At 50.9% G+C, this 15,668-nt stretch overlaps 5 protein-coding genes across 5 annotated transcripts; all 5 read left to right on the top strand.

The window, feature by feature from the left end:
* The first annotated feature begins 1,393 nt into the window (after nucleotides 1–1,393).
* LOC117194560 lies at nucleotides 1,394–3,144 on the top strand. Its single transcript, XM_033399106.1, has 4 exons — nucleotides 1,394–1,427; nucleotides 1,497–2,060; nucleotides 2,104–2,220; nucleotides 2,307–3,144. The coding sequence occupies exons 2-4, from the start codon at nucleotides 1,541–1,543 to the stop codon at nucleotides 3,038–3,040; spliced, it is 1,371 nt and encodes a 456-aa protein (XP_033254997.1). The 5' UTR covers nucleotides 1,394–1,427; nucleotides 1,497–1,540; the 3' UTR covers nucleotides 3,041–3,144.
* A 1,883-nt stretch (nucleotides 3,145–5,027) lies between these two features.
* Nucleotides 5,028–5,624, top strand: LOC117194559 (protein tantalus-like). The gene is made up of 2 exons (XM_033399105.1): nucleotides 5,028–5,061; nucleotides 5,131–5,624. The coding sequence occupies exon 2, from the start codon at nucleotides 5,175–5,177 to the stop codon at nucleotides 5,622–5,624; it is 450 nt and encodes a 149-aa protein (XP_033254996.1). The 5' UTR covers nucleotides 5,028–5,061; nucleotides 5,131–5,174.
* A 913-nt stretch (nucleotides 5,625–6,537) lies between these two features.
* Nucleotides 6,538–7,470, top strand: LOC117194558. Its single transcript, XM_033399104.1, has 2 exons — nucleotides 6,538–6,692; nucleotides 6,779–7,470. Exon 2 carries the CDS (start codon nucleotides 6,826–6,828, stop codon nucleotides 7,468–7,470), a length of 645 nt encoding a protein of 214 aa, XP_033254995.1. The 5' UTR covers nucleotides 6,538–6,692; nucleotides 6,779–6,825.
* Nucleotides 7,471–11,299: 3,829 nt separating this feature from the next.
* On the top strand, nucleotides 11,300–12,186 carry LOC117194705. Its single transcript, XM_033399214.1, has 2 exons — nucleotides 11,300–11,333; nucleotides 11,403–12,186. Exon 2 carries the CDS (start codon nucleotides 11,447–11,449, stop codon nucleotides 11,882–11,884), a length of 438 nt encoding a protein of 145 aa, XP_033255105.1. The 5' UTR covers nucleotides 11,300–11,333; nucleotides 11,403–11,446; the 3' UTR covers nucleotides 11,885–12,186.
* A 233-nt stretch (nucleotides 12,187–12,419) lies between these two features.
* Nucleotides 12,420–13,236, top strand: LOC117194706 (multidrug resistance protein homolog 65-like). The gene is made up of 2 exons (XM_033399215.1): nucleotides 12,420–12,943; nucleotides 13,030–13,236. The coding sequence occupies exons 1-2, from the start codon at nucleotides 12,725–12,727 to the stop codon at nucleotides 13,123–13,125; spliced, it is 315 nt and encodes a 104-aa protein (XP_033255106.1). The 5' UTR covers nucleotides 12,420–12,724; the 3' UTR covers nucleotides 13,126–13,236.
* Nucleotides 13,237–15,668: the final 2,432 nt, after the last annotated feature.

Raw genomic sequence — 15,668 nt, 5'->3', positions numbered from 1 at the left:
ATTAAAATTCTGTGCGCCACTAAACATATATTCAAATCACAAACCACAAAGAGAATCATAAAACACAAAGATTTCTTAAACCACACACAACTACTGTCAACGCGGCTTCGCCTGTGTAAAGTGCGGTGGTTTCGTCCACCGCACCCAGCTATATGCGAAAATTGCGGCGGTTTAACAACTTCTGTCAACGCGGCTTCGTTTGTGTAAAGTGCGGTGGTTTCGTCCACCGCAACCAGCTAAATGCCAAAGTTGCGGCGGTTTAACAACTTCTGTCAACGCGGCTTCGTATGTGTAAAGTGCGGTGGTGTCGTCCACCGCACCCAGCTAAATGCCAAAGTTGCGGTGGTACGCACCCATCCAACTACAGGGCCTATGCTGATACTGATATGAGGATCAGCCTTGCGCCGCCACTTATATGAAGCCCGCTCTGAGGACGGAAACGGACTGAAAAGACGCAATCCATTGTAAAAGAAAACACATGTTAATGGTAAGTCTAGTGTTACCTTAACTTCCTTTACTCAAAATACTTGCATAAAAAATACCGAATACCTACCACTACTGTAACTAGTGTTACCTTCCCATTGTTCAGCCAAAAACACTGCAACTACATGTAAAATGTAAAATATGGCATGTATTATTTGAATTTAGTACATATACAAATAAGTAGATGGCGTATAGGAGCGGTGGCGCTGGAGTTCCTCGGCTGCTGTTTCCCCTCCTTGTAGCGTGGGTAATGGGATCGCTCTCGGCTACCATTTCCCCTTCGTGTGACAAAGGTATGGGATCGCTCCAGCCCTGGCTCTCTCTTGGCTGCGATTTCCCCTTCGTGTGACGTCGGTATTAATGCTAGTGATGCTCGTCGTGGTTCCTGTGGGATCTGGTTCCGGTGTTGCTCCCCCCATTGTTTTAAATGAAAAACTCTCTCTCAGTTTCGCGACGGCGGCCTCTCTCTCGGTCTCCCTTGTAGGCGTTGGCTTCGGGCTGGCCGGGGAGAGTTGTTGATCACATCGGCGTCACTGGTCGGAGTGGGAGAGATCCGACTATTCCCCTCTTCGTGGCTCTTGTTCTGGCTGCTGCTTCTCCTTCGTGTAGCGTGGGTATTGGGATCGCTCTCTCTCTCGGCTGCTGTTTCCACTCCTTGTAGCGTGGGTATTGAGACTCAATAGTTGAATTGTAAAACAAACACAAAAATGTACATAAATTAAATTAAGACATATACTGCCCACAAATATTAATAAAGCAACGCGCTTGGTTGCTGGCGGCTCACACCCCAGCCTCTCAGCCCCTCCCCTGTGGAGCACTGAGAGCCCTCAACCCAAAGAGGCTCGTTGCTCGTTGCTCGTTTGAGAAGTCGAAAGGTTTACCCAGGAGACGGAAAAAGATACGAGAAATGCCTGCAAAGAAAAAACTTGAAGGCAAAGCTAAAGGTAAAGGAAGTACTCGGTTCTGCGGCCATCGGACAGTCGTAACTCATTTCTCATTTCGTCTCATTTCAGCCGGGAGTATACCGGGGGATACAGGATCTGTGGCAACCGCGACTATGGTTCGGCGCCAAATGCCGCCGCGCGCCTGCAAGAGCAAGAGCCAGAGCGCCGCCAGGCCCAGTCTTAGTCCCAGCCGCCTGGCCAAGAAGCCCAGCCTGACGCCGACCACCGGTTCTCAGGCGCCATCGCAGACCATCGCAAAGTCGAGGCCCACCGGTTTCGAGACGATTTTTGAACGGCCCGGCAATGAGGACGACGGGCCCACCAGCAGCCATGCCGTGGCATTCGGCGAGTGCCAGCGCCGCGTCCTCGCCCTGGGTACGGGCGAAAAAAAAAGAACCCTGTCGCAGAAGAGCTGCCTGAAGGTGCGCAACACCTTGGGCGAACGCAGCACCCGGCACATGATGACACTGCGGGCGTCCCGCACTACTTTGGACAGCGTAATGCTCGGGGGCTCGGACGATGAAGGCGAGTCGGTCGGAGTCGCTCCCGCAGTCGCTCCCGTAGCTGCTCCCGAAGTCGTTCCCGCTGGAGGAAATGCCGGTACAAATCAGCCGGCACCATTCGTGCTGCACAGTCCGCAGGACTGGAGCCCACACAGCCGATCGGCTTCCTGCAGCTCTTCCGCTTCTCCACCTGCGGGGAGATCGGGTGGCTCTTCTTTGTGTTCCTCATGTGCTGCGTCAAGGCGTTGACCCTGCCCGCAGTGGTCATCATTTACAGCGAGTTCACAGCAGTGAGTACCGGGCACAGATACTCCCGCAGATGCAGATTCAGATACTCCAACCACAATCTCTCTCCCTTCGATTCTCGATTCCGTAGCCCTCTCCGCTGCCACGAACATCACCACGCTGTCGTTTCCCTTCACGATGGCCAACAGCAGCGGCGGCGGGTACACCATTCCCACGGGGACCCTGAGCATCCTTCCCATCGCGGCGAACGCCCAGCTGCCGACCATCACGACAACGGCCAGTGGCTACGAGCCCAATGACGTCATCACCACGATCCCCGTCTCGCTCTCCATTCAGCGCTTCCCCTCGTCCCTGTCCATCGTGGACCTGGCCCAGGAGCAGGACGGCTACAGCAACAGTGGCTCCAGCAACGGCATGACCGTGGGGCCGGGTGCGGGCGGCGGCGGCGGCATCACCACCACGGCCCTCCTGTCCGTGAAGCCCCTGAACGGCAGCGGCAACGGCAACATTTCGCGGAACAACAGCTTCAGTCTGAGCTTCAACCTGCAGGACCCCACAGTGCGCTCCTCGGTGGGTTCGGCAGGAGTCCCACAGTGGATACAGTGGACAACTCTTCATCCGGTGGCACGATCGCCCTGCCCCAGAGCGGCGCCACGGCAACGGCAACGGCCACGAGTGCTACCTCAACCCTCGCCAAACACAGTCCCGAGGCCAAGACAGGAGAGGTCTATGTCTGAGCGGAGGAACAGGACACCTATTCCGACCCATCCACTGGATTATAGCGTTCGTCGTAGGTTTAAGCACCCCCTTCCAGAACCACTGATACGATATTATCATCTAGGAAAGAGAACAAAACAAGAGTAATCCTCTCTTCGGATTGTACATACATATGCACACATCAATATACATACATATATAGCCCACAGACGATATCGTATCGTAATGGATCGTTTCGTACGGCACACACGAGTCTTTCTCGATAGTTGGGCGAATAAATTACGAATAAAATCTTTACCAAGAGAATCTCCAATATATTACCCGTGCAAACATTGGACCGTGTAAATACTTTGGAACCCTCCCCCTCTCCACAAAAAACATAATATGTGATATGCGATTATTGTATGTGTTTTTTTTTTTTTTTTTTGTTCAAGCTATAAAATTTGTGCATCTTTAGGATTAATGTGGAACCAATCCATGTAGAGGATGGTAGAAGAACACAGATCTAAGAAATTCTAGGCTCCTTTGTACAGATACAGATACAGTTACAGATGATCGACGAGGCAGATGAAGCGGTTTGACACGTCGGGCGACTAACGAGCCCCTTAACTTGTTTGCCGCCCAACTAAACTGTTAAAAATTCTTAATTAACGCCAATAAGGAATACATTAAAATGCCGACGCCAAGCCAAGCAGCCATTTTCCCAACTCGCCCCACACACATTCACATTCCCCTTCCCAACCACTACCGACAAGCTTTATTTCCTCTTTCTCGCCAATGTAAATTAAAATTCTGTGCGCCACTAAACATATATTCAAATCACAAACCACAAAGAGAATCATAAAACACAAAGATTTCAACGCGGCTTCGCCTGTGTAAAGTGCGGTGGTTTCGTCCACCGCACCCAGCTAAATGCGAAAATTGCGGCGGTTTAACAACTTCTGTCAACGCGGCTTCGTTTGTGTAAAGTGCGGTGGTTTCGTCCACCGCAACCAGCTAAATGCCAAAGTTGCGGCGGTTTAACAACTTCTGTCAACGCGGCTTCGTATGTGCAAAGTGCGGTGGTTTCGTCCACCGCACCCAGCTAAATGCCAAAGTTGCGGCGGTACGCACCCATCCAACTACAGGGCCTATGCTGATACTGATATGAGGATCAGCCTTGCGCCGCCACTTATATGAAGCCCGCTCTGAGGACGGGAACGGACTGAAAAGACGCAATCCATTGTAAAAGAAAACACATGTTAATGGTAAGTCTAGTGTTACCTTAACTTTCTTTACTCAAAATACTTGCATAAAAAAATACCGAATACCTACCAGTGTTACCTTCCCATTGTTCAGCCAAAAACACTGCAACTACATGTAAAATATGGCATGTATTATTTGAATTTAGTACATATACAAATAAGTAGATGGCGTATAGGAGCGGTGGCGCTGGAGTTCCTCGGCTGCTGTTTCCCCTCCTTGTAGCGTGGGTATTGGGATCGCTCTCGGCTACCATTTCCCCTTCGTGTGACAAAGGTATGGGATCGCTCCAGCCCTGGCTCTCTCTTGGCTGCGATTTCCCCTTCGTGTGACGTCGGTATTAATGCTAGTGATGCTCGTCGTGGTTCCTGTGGGATCTGGTTCCGGTGTTGCTCCCCCATTGTTTTAAATGAAAAACTCTCTCTCAGTTTCGCGACGGCGGCCTCTCTCTCGGTCTCCCTTGTAGGCGTTGGCTTCGGGCTGGCCGGGGAGAGTTGTTGATCACATCGGCGTCACTGGTCGGAGTGGGAGAGATCCGACTATTCCCCTCTTCGTGGCTCTTGTTCTGGCTGCTGCTTCTCCTTCGTGTAGCGTGGGTATTGGGATCGCTCTCTCTCTCGGCTGCTGTTTCCACTCCTTGTAGCGTGGGTATTGAGACTCAATAGTTGAATTGTAAAACAAACACAAAAATGTACATAAATTAAATTAAGACATATACTGCCCACAAATATTAATAAAGCAACGCGCTTGGTTGCTGGCGGCTCACACCCCAGCCTCTCAGCCCCTCCCCTGTGGAGCACTGAGAGCCCTCAACCCAAAGAGGCTCGTTGCTCGTTGCTCGTTTGAGAAGTCGAAAGGTTTACCCAGGAGACGGAAAAAGATACGAGAAATGCCTGCAAAGAAAAAACTTGAAGGCAAAGCTAAAGGTAAAGGAAGTACTCGGTTCTGCGGCCATCGGACAGTCGTAACTCATTTCTTATTTCGTCTCATTTCAGCCGGGAGTATACCGGGGGATACAGGATCTGTGGCAACCGCGACTATGGTTCGGCGCCAAATGCCGCCGCGCGCCTGCAAGAGCAAGAGCCAGAGCGCCGCCAGGCCCAGTCTTAGTCCCAGCCGCCTGGCCAAGAAGCCCAGCCTGACGCCGACCACCGGTTCTCAGGCGCCATCGCAGACCATCGCAAAGTCGAGGCCCACCGGTCTCGAGACGATTTTTGAACGGCCCGGCAATGAGGACGACGGGCCCACCAGCAGCCATGCCGTGGCATTCGGCGAGTGCCAGCGCCGCGTCCTCGCCCTGGGTACGGGCGAAAAAAAAAGAACCCTGTCGCAGAAGAGCTGCCTGAAGGTGCGCAGCACCTTGGGCGAACGCAGCACCCGGCACATGATGACACTGCGGGCGTCCCGCACTACTTTGGACAGCGTAATGCTCGGGGGCTCGGACGATGAAGGCGAGTCGGTGGAGTCGCTCCCGCAGTCGCTCCCGTAGCTGCTCCCGAAGTCGTTCCCGCTGGAGGAAATGCCGGTACAAATCAGCCGGCACCATTCGTGCTGCGCACCAGCAGGAGGCTCAAGAGTCTGCCTCCGTTTTAGATTGTTGCACCTTCCACCCTCCAAATGAAAGAAAAAGAATAAAGAAAAGAAAAGCAAAGAAAAGAAAAACCCTCTACAGAATGTCTTTTTGCTCTCATTGTAAATTGAAGCGCCTCTTTCGGCGGAACCTACCCCAAGAGCGGAAAGCGGAGATCAATTAGAATTGTGAACCCCAAAGCGAGCGATTGATACGATACACTCACGAGTACTCATGCCCAAGCCCGAGTACTCTGTCCAGCATCCACGTCGGGGAATCAACATAAATGGGTGGCTCCGCGGACGGTGTTCCAGCAGTCGCGCTTGGGCGGTCCGAGTGAGCAGTAACGGATCTTCTGCAGAAATCAGTGCATAGATACAGTATCTGAAGGATCAAAGTGTTGAAAATCAATTAAAAGGTGATAATCCATCCCACGACAAGGAGAGGGGGCAGGGGGCGAATGGCGCCACACAGATTTCTGAAAGGGAATCGAATCGAATCGCTCCAAATTGGCGTTGGAATGTCCAATAATAAACGGTAGATTCTATTACTCGTTAACCCCGCGGGTCAATGAGAGAGAACTATGGCAAAAGATACAAAGTAGCTGCTGTACCCTTGCCACAGCCACAGATACAGATACATGCCTCTGAGAGTGTGGCAGTAATTGAATTAACCTTTGCGTGCCGTCTGTCTCTGTCCGTGTCTGTGAATAAATCGCGGGTCTTGGCTCGAGTAACACTATTCCTCCGTCCTTCGTCGTACCGATAGATGGACGAGGCTTCTTGCACGACGACAACCGATGGCAAGTCCCTGGATGAGGCGCCGGTCGCCGCAGGACTGGAGCGCACACAGCCGATCGGCTTCCTGCAGCTCTTCCGCTTCTCCACCTGCGGGGAGATCGCGTGGCTCTTCTTTGGGTTCCTCATGTGCTGCGTCAAGGCGTTGACCCTGCCCGCAGTGGTCATCATTTACAGCGAGTTCACAGCAGTGAGTACCGGGCACAGATACTCCCGCAGATGCAGATTCAGATACTCCAACCACAATCTCTCTCCCTTCGATTCTCGATTCCGTAGCCCTCTCCGCTGCCACGAACATCACCACGCTGTCGTTTCCCTTCACGATGGCCAACAGCAGCGGCGGCGGGTACACCATTCCCACGGGGACCCTGAGCATCCTTCCCATCGCGGCGAACGCCCAGCTGCCGACCATCACGACAACGGCCAGTGGCTACGAGCCCAATGACGTCATCACCACGATCCCCGTCTCGCTCTCCATTCAGCGCTTCCCCTCGTCCCTGTCCATCGTGGACCTGGCCCAGGAGCAGGACGGCTACAGCAACAGTGGCTCCAGCAACGGCATGACCGTGGGGCCGGGTGCGGGCGGCGGCGGCGGCATCACCACCACGGCCCTCCTGTCCGTGAAGCCCCTGAACGGCAGCGGCAACGGCAACATTTCGCGGAACAACAGCTTCAGTCTGAGCTTCAACCTGCAGGACCCCACAGTGCGCTCCTCGGTGCGTTCGGCAGGAGCCCCACAGTGGATACAGTGGACAACTCTTCATCCAGTGGCACGATCGCCCTGCCCCAGAGCGGCGCCACGGCAACGGCAACGGCCACGAGTGCTACCTCAACCCTCGCCAAACACAGTCCCGAGGCCAAGACAGGAGAGGCTATGTCTGAGCGGAGGAACAGGACACCTATTCCGACCCATCCACTGGATTATAGCGTTCGTCGTAGGTTTAAGCACCCCCTTCCAGAACCACTGATACGATATTATCATCTAGGAAAGAGAACAAAACAAGAGTAATCCTCTCTTCGGATTGTACATACATATGCACACATCAATATACATACATATATAGCCCACAGACGATATCGTATCGTAATGGAACGTATCGTACGGCACACGCGAGTCTTTCTCGATAGTTGGGCGAATAAATTACGAACAAAATCTTTACCAAGAGAATCTCCATTATATTACCCGTGCAAACATTGGACCGTGTAAATACTTTGGAACCCTCCCCCTCCCCCTCTCCACAAAAAACATAATATGTGATATGCGATTATTGTATGTGTTTTTTTTTTTTTTTGTTCAAGCTATAAAATTTGTGCATCTTTAGGATTAATGTGGAACCAATCCATGTAGAGGATGGTAGAAGAACACAGATCTAAGAAATTCTAGGCTCCTTTGTACAGATACAGATACAGTTACAGATGATCGACGAGGCAGATGAAGCGGTGTGACACGTCGGGCGACTAACGAGCCCCTTAACTTGTTTGCCGCCCAACTAAACTGTTAAAAATTCTTAATTAACGCCAATAAGGAATACATTAAAATGCCGACGCCAAGCCAAGCAGCCATTTTCCCAACTCGCCCCACACACATTCCCTTCCCAACCACTACCGACAAGCTTTATTTCCTCTTTCTCGCCAATGTAAATTAAAATTCTGTGCGCCACTAAACATATATTCAAATCACAAACCACAAAGAGAATCATAAAACACAAAGATTTCTTGAACCACACACAACTACTGTCAACGCGGCTTCGCCTGTGTAAAGTGCGGTGGTTTCGTCCACCGCACCCAGCTAAATGCGAAAATTGCGGCGGTTTAACAACTTCTGTCAACGCGGCTTCGTCTGTGTAAAGTGCGGTGGTTTCGTCCACCGCACCCAGCTAAATGCCAAAGTTGCGGCGGTACGCACCCATCCAACTACAGGGCCTATTCTGATACTGATATGAGGATCAGCCTTGCGCCGCCACTTATATGAAGCCCGCTCCGAGGACGGGAACGGACTGAAAAGACGCAATCCATTGTAAAAGAAAACACATGTTAATGTTAAGTCTAGTGTTACCTTAACTTTCTTTACTCAAAATACTTGCATAAAAAATACCGAATACCTACCACTACTGTAACTAGTGTTACCTTCCCATTGTTCAGCGAAAAACACTGCAACTACATGTAAAATATGGCATGTATTATTTGAATTTAGTACATATACAAATAAGTAGATGGCGTATAGGAGCGGTGGCGCTGGAGTTCCTCGGCTGCTGTTTCCCCTCCTTGTAGCGTGGGTATTGGGATCGCTCTCGGCTACCATTTCCCCTTCGTGTGACAAAGGTATGGGATCGCTCCAGCCCTGGCTCTCTCTTGGCTGCGATTTCCCCTTCGTGTGACGTCGGTATTAATGCTAGTGATGCTCGTCGTGGTTCCTGTGGGATCTGGTTTCGGTGTTGCTCCCCCCATTGTTTTAAATGAAAAACTCTCTCTCAGTTTCGCGACGGCGGCCTCTCTCTCGGTCTCCCTTGTAGGCGTTGGCTTCGGGCTGGCCGGGGAGAGTTGTTGATCACATCGGCGTCACTGGTCGGAGTGGGAGAGATCCGACTACTTCGGCCTTCGGCCTGCTTCTACTGAGCGTCGGGACTTTGCTGGGTAGAGATCGCCAGAACTACTTCGCCACTCTTCGTGGCTGCTTGGATTACTCGGCATGCATGCTATCGTCCGTATCGGATGCTAGCGTGGGTATTCGGGACCGTCGCCTAAGATTACTCGCGGTACTCTAGCGAAGTATCGCCGAGATGCACCTAGGCAATCGCCGTGCACTTACGGACCCGAACTAGAATTACTACGGGAGGTCGGCGATACGACAGGCATCGCCAGAATGCCTAGCAATCAGCCGGATAGCACTTACGGGACGCTGCGAACTAAGAATTACTACTCGGATACACGCGTATCGCGAGAGCGCTTAGCAATCGCCGATAGCACTCACGGGACACTATCGGGCTAATCATTCGGCGAAAATTGTATCATACGCACAGGTAATGCATATCACTCGCAATGCCACAGACGAAATGTAACAACGGACGCTAGCCGCCATCAAGCGCATTAATTAAAAATAACGAAAAAATCTACCAAAGAATTGCAATATCATACCCGTGCAAACATTGAACCGTGTATCTTGCTAGAATACCCTCAAACTCACTCTCACACAAAAAAACATTAATATGTGATATGCGATTATGTATGTGTTTTTTTTTTTTGTTCAGCTATAAAATTGTCCGCATCTAGATTAATGTGGACCACCATGTGGATGCTAGAAGAACACAGATCTAGAATTCTAGCTCCTTTGACAGATACAGAACAGTTACAGTGATCGACGAGCGATGAACGTGTGACACGTCGTGCGACTAACGAGCCCTTAACTTTGTTTGCCGGCCAGCTACACTGTTATCTTCTTAATTAACGCAATAAGAATACATTAAAAAACACGCAGCCAAGCAGCCATTTTCAACTCGCACACACATTCCGCTTCAACACTACGACAAGCTTTATTTCCTTTTGCTCGCCATGTAAATTAAATTCTGTGCGTCCACTAAACATATATTCAAATCACAACCACAAAGTAGAATCATTAAACTACAAAGATTTCTTGTAACCTACACCATTACTACGTCTGTCAACGCGGCTTCGTCTTTGTAAAGTGCGTGTTTCGTCCACCGCACCCAGCTAAATGCGATTGCCTTAACAATTCTGTCAACGGCTTCGTCTGTGTAAAGTCGTTTTCGTCCACCGCACCCATGCTAAATGCCAAAGTTGCTCGTACGCACCCATTCCAACTACAGGGCATGCTATTACTGATATGAGGATCAGCTTGCGCCCCACTTATATGAAGCCCGCTCCGAGGACGGAACGACTGAATTAAGACGCAATCCATGTAAAGAAAACACATGTTAATGGTAAGTCTAGTGTTACCTTAACTTCTTTACTCAAAATACTTGCATAAAAAAATACCGCAATACCTACCACTACTGTAACTAGTGTACCTTCCATTGTTCAGCAAAAAACACTGCAACTACATAAAAGTAAATATGGCATGTATTATTTGAATTAGTACATATACAAATAAGTAGATGCGTATAGGAGCGGTGCGCTGGAGTCCTCGGCTGCTGTTTCCCCTCCTTGTAGCGTGGGTATTGGGATCGCTCTGCTACCATTTCCCCTTCTGTGACAAAGTATGGATCGCTCCAGCCTGCTCTCTCTTGGCTGCGATTTCCCTTCGTGTGACGTCGTATTAATGCTAGTGATGCTCGTCGTGGTTCCTGTGGATCTGTTCGTGTTGCTCCCCCCATTGTTTTAAATGAAAAACTCTCTCTCAGTTTCGCGACGGCGGCTCTCTCTCGTCTCCTTGTAGCGTTGGCTTCGGCTGGCCGGGGAGAGTTTTGATCACATCGGCGTCACTGGTCGGAGTGGAGAGATCCGACTATTCCCTCTTCGTGGCTCTTGTTCTGGCTGCTGCTTCTCCTCTGTGCTAGGGATGCTCTCTCTCTGCTGTTTCCACTCCTTGTAGCGTGGTATTGAGACTCAATAGTTGAATTGTAAAACAAACACAAAAATGTACATAAATTAAATTAAGACATATACTGCCCACAAATATTAATAAAGCAACGCGCTTGGTTGCTGGCGGCTCACACCCCAGCCTCTCAGCCCCTCCCCTGTGGAGCACTGAGAGCCCTCAACCCAAAGAGGCTCGTTGCTCGTTGCTCGTTTGAGAAGTCGAAAGGTTTACCCAGGAGACGGAAAAAGATACGAGAAATGCCTGCAAAGAAAAAACTTGAAGGCAAAGCTAAAGGTAAAGGAAGTACTCGGTTCTGCGGCCATCGGACAGTCGTAACTCATTTCTCATTTCGTCTCATTTCAGCCGGGAGTATACCGGGGGATACAGGATCTGTGGCAACCGCGACTATGGTTCGGCGCCAAATGCCGCCGCGCGCCTGCAAGAGCAAGAGCCAGAGCGCCGCCAGGCCCAGTCTTAGTCCCAGCCGCCTGGCCAAGAAGCCCAGCCTGACGCCGACCACCGGTTCTCAGGCGCCATCGCAGACCATCGCAAAGTCGAGGCCCACCGGTCTCGAGACGATTTTTGAACGGCCCGGCAATGAGGACGACGGGCCCACCAGCAGCCATGCCGTGGCATTCGGCGAGTGCCAGCGCCGCGTCCTCGCCCTGGGTACGGGCGAAAAAAAAAGAACCCTGTCGCAGAAGAGCTGCCTGAAGGTGCGCAACACCTTGGGCGAACGCAGCACCCGGCACATGATGACACTGCGGGCGTCCCGCACTACTTTGGACAGCGTAATGCTCGGGGCTCGGACGATGAAGGCGAGTCGGTCGGAGTCGCTCCCGTAGCTGCTCCCGAAGTCGTTCCCGCTGGAGGAAATGCCGGTACAAATCAGCCGGCACCATTCGTGCTGCGCACCAGCAGGAGGCTCAAGAGTCTGCCTCCGTTTTAGATTGTTGCACCTTCCACCCTCCAAATGAAAGAAAAAGAATAAAGAAAAGAAAAGCAAAGAAAAGAAAAACCCTCTACAGAATGTCTCTTTTGCTCTCATTGTAAATTGAAGCGCCTCTTTCGGCGGAACCTACCCCAAGAGCGGAAAGCGGAGATCAATTAGAATTGTGAACCCCAAAGCGAGCGATTGATACGATACACTCACGATACTCATGCCAGCCGATACTCTGTCAGCATCCACATCGGGGAATCAACATAAATGGGTGGCTCGCGACGGTGTTCAGCAGTCGCGCTGGGCGGTCGAGTGAGCAGTAACGGATCTTCTGCAGAAATCAGTGCATAGATACAGTATCTGAAGGATCAAAGTGTTGAAAATCATTAAAAGGTATCATATCCACGAAAGGAGAGGGGGGGCGAATGGCGCCACACAGATTTCTGTACGGGCCTCTGAAAGGGAATCGAATCGAATCGCTCCAAATTGGCGTTGGAATGTCCAATAATAAACGGTAGATTCTATTACTCGTTAACCCCGCGGGTCAATGAGAGAGAACTATGGCAAAAGATACAAAGTAGCTGCTGTACCCTTGCCACAGCCACAGATACAGATACATGCCTCTGAGAGTGTGGCAGTAATTGAATTAACCTTTGCGTGCCGTCTGTCTCTGTCCGTGTCTGTGAATAAATCGCGGGTCTTGGCTCGAGTAACACTATTCCTCCGTCCTTCGTCGTACCGATAGATGGACGAGGCTTCTGGCACGACGACAACCGATGGCAAGTCCCTGGATGAGGCGCCGGTGGCCGCAGGACTGGAGCCCACACAGCCGATCGGCTTCCTGCAGCTCTTCCGCTTCTCCACCTGCGGGGAGATCGCGTGGCTCTTCTTTGGGTTCCTCATGTGCTGCGTCAAGGCGTTGACCCTGCCCGCAGTGGTCATCATTTACAGCGAGTTCACAGCAGTGAGTACCGGGCACAGATACTCCCGCAGATGCAGATTCAGATACTCCAACCACAATCTCTCTCCCTTCGATTCTCGATTCCGTAGCCCTCTCCGCTGCCACGAACATCACCACGCTGTCGTTTCCCTTCACGATGGCCAACAGCAGCGGCGGCGGGTACACCATTCCCACGGGGACCCTGAGCATCCTTCCATCGCGGCGAACGCCCAGCTGCCGACCATCACGACAACGGCCAGTGGCTACGAGCCCAATGACGTCATCACCACGATCCCCGTCTCGCTCTCCATTCAGCGCTTCCCTCGTCCCTGTCCATCGTGGACCTGGCCCAGGAGCAGGACGGCTACAGCAACAGTGGCTCCAGCAACGGCATGACCGTGGGGCCGGGTGCGGGCGGCGGCGGCGGCATCACCACCACGGCCCTCCTGTCCGTGAAGCCCCTGAACGCAGCGGCAACGGCAACATTTCGCGGAACAACAGCTTCAGTCTGAGCTTCAACCTGCAGGACCCCACAGTGCGCTCCTCGGTGCGTTCGGCAGGAGCCCCCACAGTGGATACAGTGGACAACTCTTCATCCGGTGGCACGATCGCCCTGCCCCAGAGCGGCGCCACGGCAACGGCAACGGCCACGAGTGCTACCTCAACCCTCGCCAAACACAGTCCCGAGGCCAAGACAGGAGAGGTCTATGTCTGAGCGGAGGAACAGGACACCTATTCCGACCCATCCACTGGATTATAGCTTTCGTCGTAGGTTTAAGCACCCCCTTCCAGAACCACTGATACGATATTATCATCTAGGAAAGAGAACAAAACAAGAGTAATCCTCTCTTCGGATTGTACATACATATGCACACATCAATATACATACATATATAGCCCACAGACGATATCGTATCGTAATGGATCGTATCGTACGGCACACGCGAGTCTTTCTCGATAGTTGGGCGAATAAATTACGAATAAAATCTTTACCAAGAGAATCTCCATTATATTACCCGTGCAAACATTGGACCGTGTAAATACTTTGGAACCCTCCCCCTCCCCCTCCCCTCTCCACAAAAAACATAATATGTGATATGCGATTATTGTATGTGTTTTTTTTTTTTTGTTCAAGCTATTAAATTTGTGCATCTTTAGGATTAATGTGGAACCAATCCATGTAGAGGATGGTAGAAGAACACAGATCTAAGAAATTCTAGGCTCCTTTGTACAGATACAGATACAGTTACAGATGATCGACGAGGCAGATGAAGCGGTGTGACACGTCGGGCGACTAACGAGCCCCTTAACTTGTTTGCCGCCCAACTAAACTGTTAAAAATTCTTAATTAACGCCAATAAGGAATACATTAAAATGCCGACGCCAAGCCAAGCAGCCATTTTCCCAACTCGCCCCACACACATTCACATTCCCTTCCCAACCACTACCGACAAGCTTTATTTCCTCTTTCTCGCCAATGTAAATTAAAATTCTGTGCGCCACTAAACATATATTTAAATCACAAACCACAAACCACAAAGAGAATCATAAAACACAAAGATTTCTTAAACCACACACAACTACTGTCAACGCGGCTTCGCCTGTGTAAAGTGCGGTGGTTTCGTCCACCGCACCCAGCTAAATGCGAAAATTGCGGCGGTTTAACAACTTCTGTCAACGCGGCTTCGTCTGTGTAAAGTGCGGTGGTTTCGTCCACCGCACCCAGCTAAATGCCAAAGTTGCGGCGGTTTAACAACTTCTGTCAACGCGGCTTCGTCTGTGTAAAGTGCGGTGGTTTCGTCCACCGCACCCAGCTAAATGCCAAAGTTGCGGCGGTACGCACCCATCCAACTACAGGGCCTATGCTGATGCTGATATGAGGATCAGCCTTGCGCCGCCACTTATATGAAGCCCGCTCCGAGGACGGGAACGGACTGAAAAGACGCAATCCATTGTAAAAGAAAACACATGTTAATGTTAAGTCTAGTGTTACCTTAACTTTCTTTACTCAAAATACTTGCATAAAAAATACCGAATACCTACCACTACTGTAACTAGTGTTACCTTCCCATTGTTCAGCCAAAAACACTGCAACTACATGTAAAATGTAAAATATGGCATGTATTATTTGAATTTAGTACATATACAAATAAGTAGACGGCGTATAGGAGCGGTGGCGCTGGAGTTCCTCGGCTGCTGTTTCCCCTCCTTGTAGCGTGGGTATTGGGATCGCTCTCGGCTACCATTTCCCCTTCGTGTGACAAAGGTATGGGATCGCTCCAGCCCTGGCTCTCTCTTGGCTGCGATTTCCCCTTCGTGTGACGTCGGTATTAATGCTAGTGATGCTCGTCGTGGTTCCTGTGGGATCTGGTTCCGTTGTTGCTCCCCCCATTGTTTTAAGTGAAAAACTCTCTCTCAGTTTCGCGACGGCGGCCTCTCTCTCGGTCTCCCTTGTAGGCGTTGGCTTCGGGCTGGCCGGGGAGAGTTGTTGATCACATCGGCGTCACTGGTCGGAGTGGGAGAGATCCGACTATTCCCCTCTTCGTGGCTCTTGTTCTGGCTGCTGCTTCTCCATCGTGTAGCGTGGGTATTGGATCGCTCTCTCTCTCGGCTGCTGTTTCCACTCCTTGTAGCGTGGGTATTGAGACTCAATAGTTGAATTGTAAAACAAACACAAAAATGTACATAAATTAAATTAAGACATATACTGCCCACAAATATTAATAAAGCAACGCGCTTGGTTGCTGGC

Source organism: Drosophila miranda (genome assembly GCF_003369915.1).
Source record: "Drosophila miranda strain MSH22 chromosome Y unlocalized genomic scaffold, D.miranda_PacBio2.1 Contig_Y3_pilon, whole genome shotgun sequence".
NCBI lineage: Eukaryota > Metazoa > Arthropoda > Insecta > Diptera > Drosophilidae > Drosophila > Drosophila miranda.
This window is presented reverse-complemented; position numbering and strand designations above follow the sequence as displayed.

Bases quoted from the DNA above. Each gene is read 5' to 3' on its own strand.
- LOC117194560 (XM_033399106.1), top strand. From the start codon at position 1,541: ATGGTTCGGCGCCAAATGCCGCCGCGCGCCTGCAAGAGCAAGAGCCAG. The intron at 2,061-2,103 runs GTCCGCAGGACT...GGCTTCCTGCAG, and splicing joins GGCACCATTCGTGCTGCACA to CTCTTCCGCTTCTCCACCTG. The intron at 2,221-2,306 runs GTGAGTACCGGG...TCGATTCCGTAG, and splicing joins TTTACAGCGAGTTCACAGCA to CCCTCTCCGCTGCCACGAAC.
- LOC117194559 (XM_033399105.1), top strand. From the start codon at position 5,175: ATGGTTCGGCGCCAAATGCCGCCGCGCGCCTGCAAGAGCAAGAGCCAG.
- LOC117194558 (XM_033399104.1), top strand. From the start codon at position 6,826: ATGGCCAACAGCAGCGGCGGCGGGTACACCATTCCCACGGGGACCCTG.
- LOC117194705 (XM_033399214.1), top strand. From the start codon at position 11,447: ATGGTTCGGCGCCAAATGCCGCCGCGCGCCTGCAAGAGCAAGAGCCAG.
- LOC117194706 (XM_033399215.1), top strand. From the start codon at position 12,725: ATGGACGAGGCTTCTGGCACGACGACAACCGATGGCAAGTCCCTGGAT. The intron at 12,944-13,029 runs GTGAGTACCGGG...TCGATTCCGTAG, and splicing joins TTTACAGCGAGTTCACAGCA to CCCTCTCCGCTGCCACGAAC.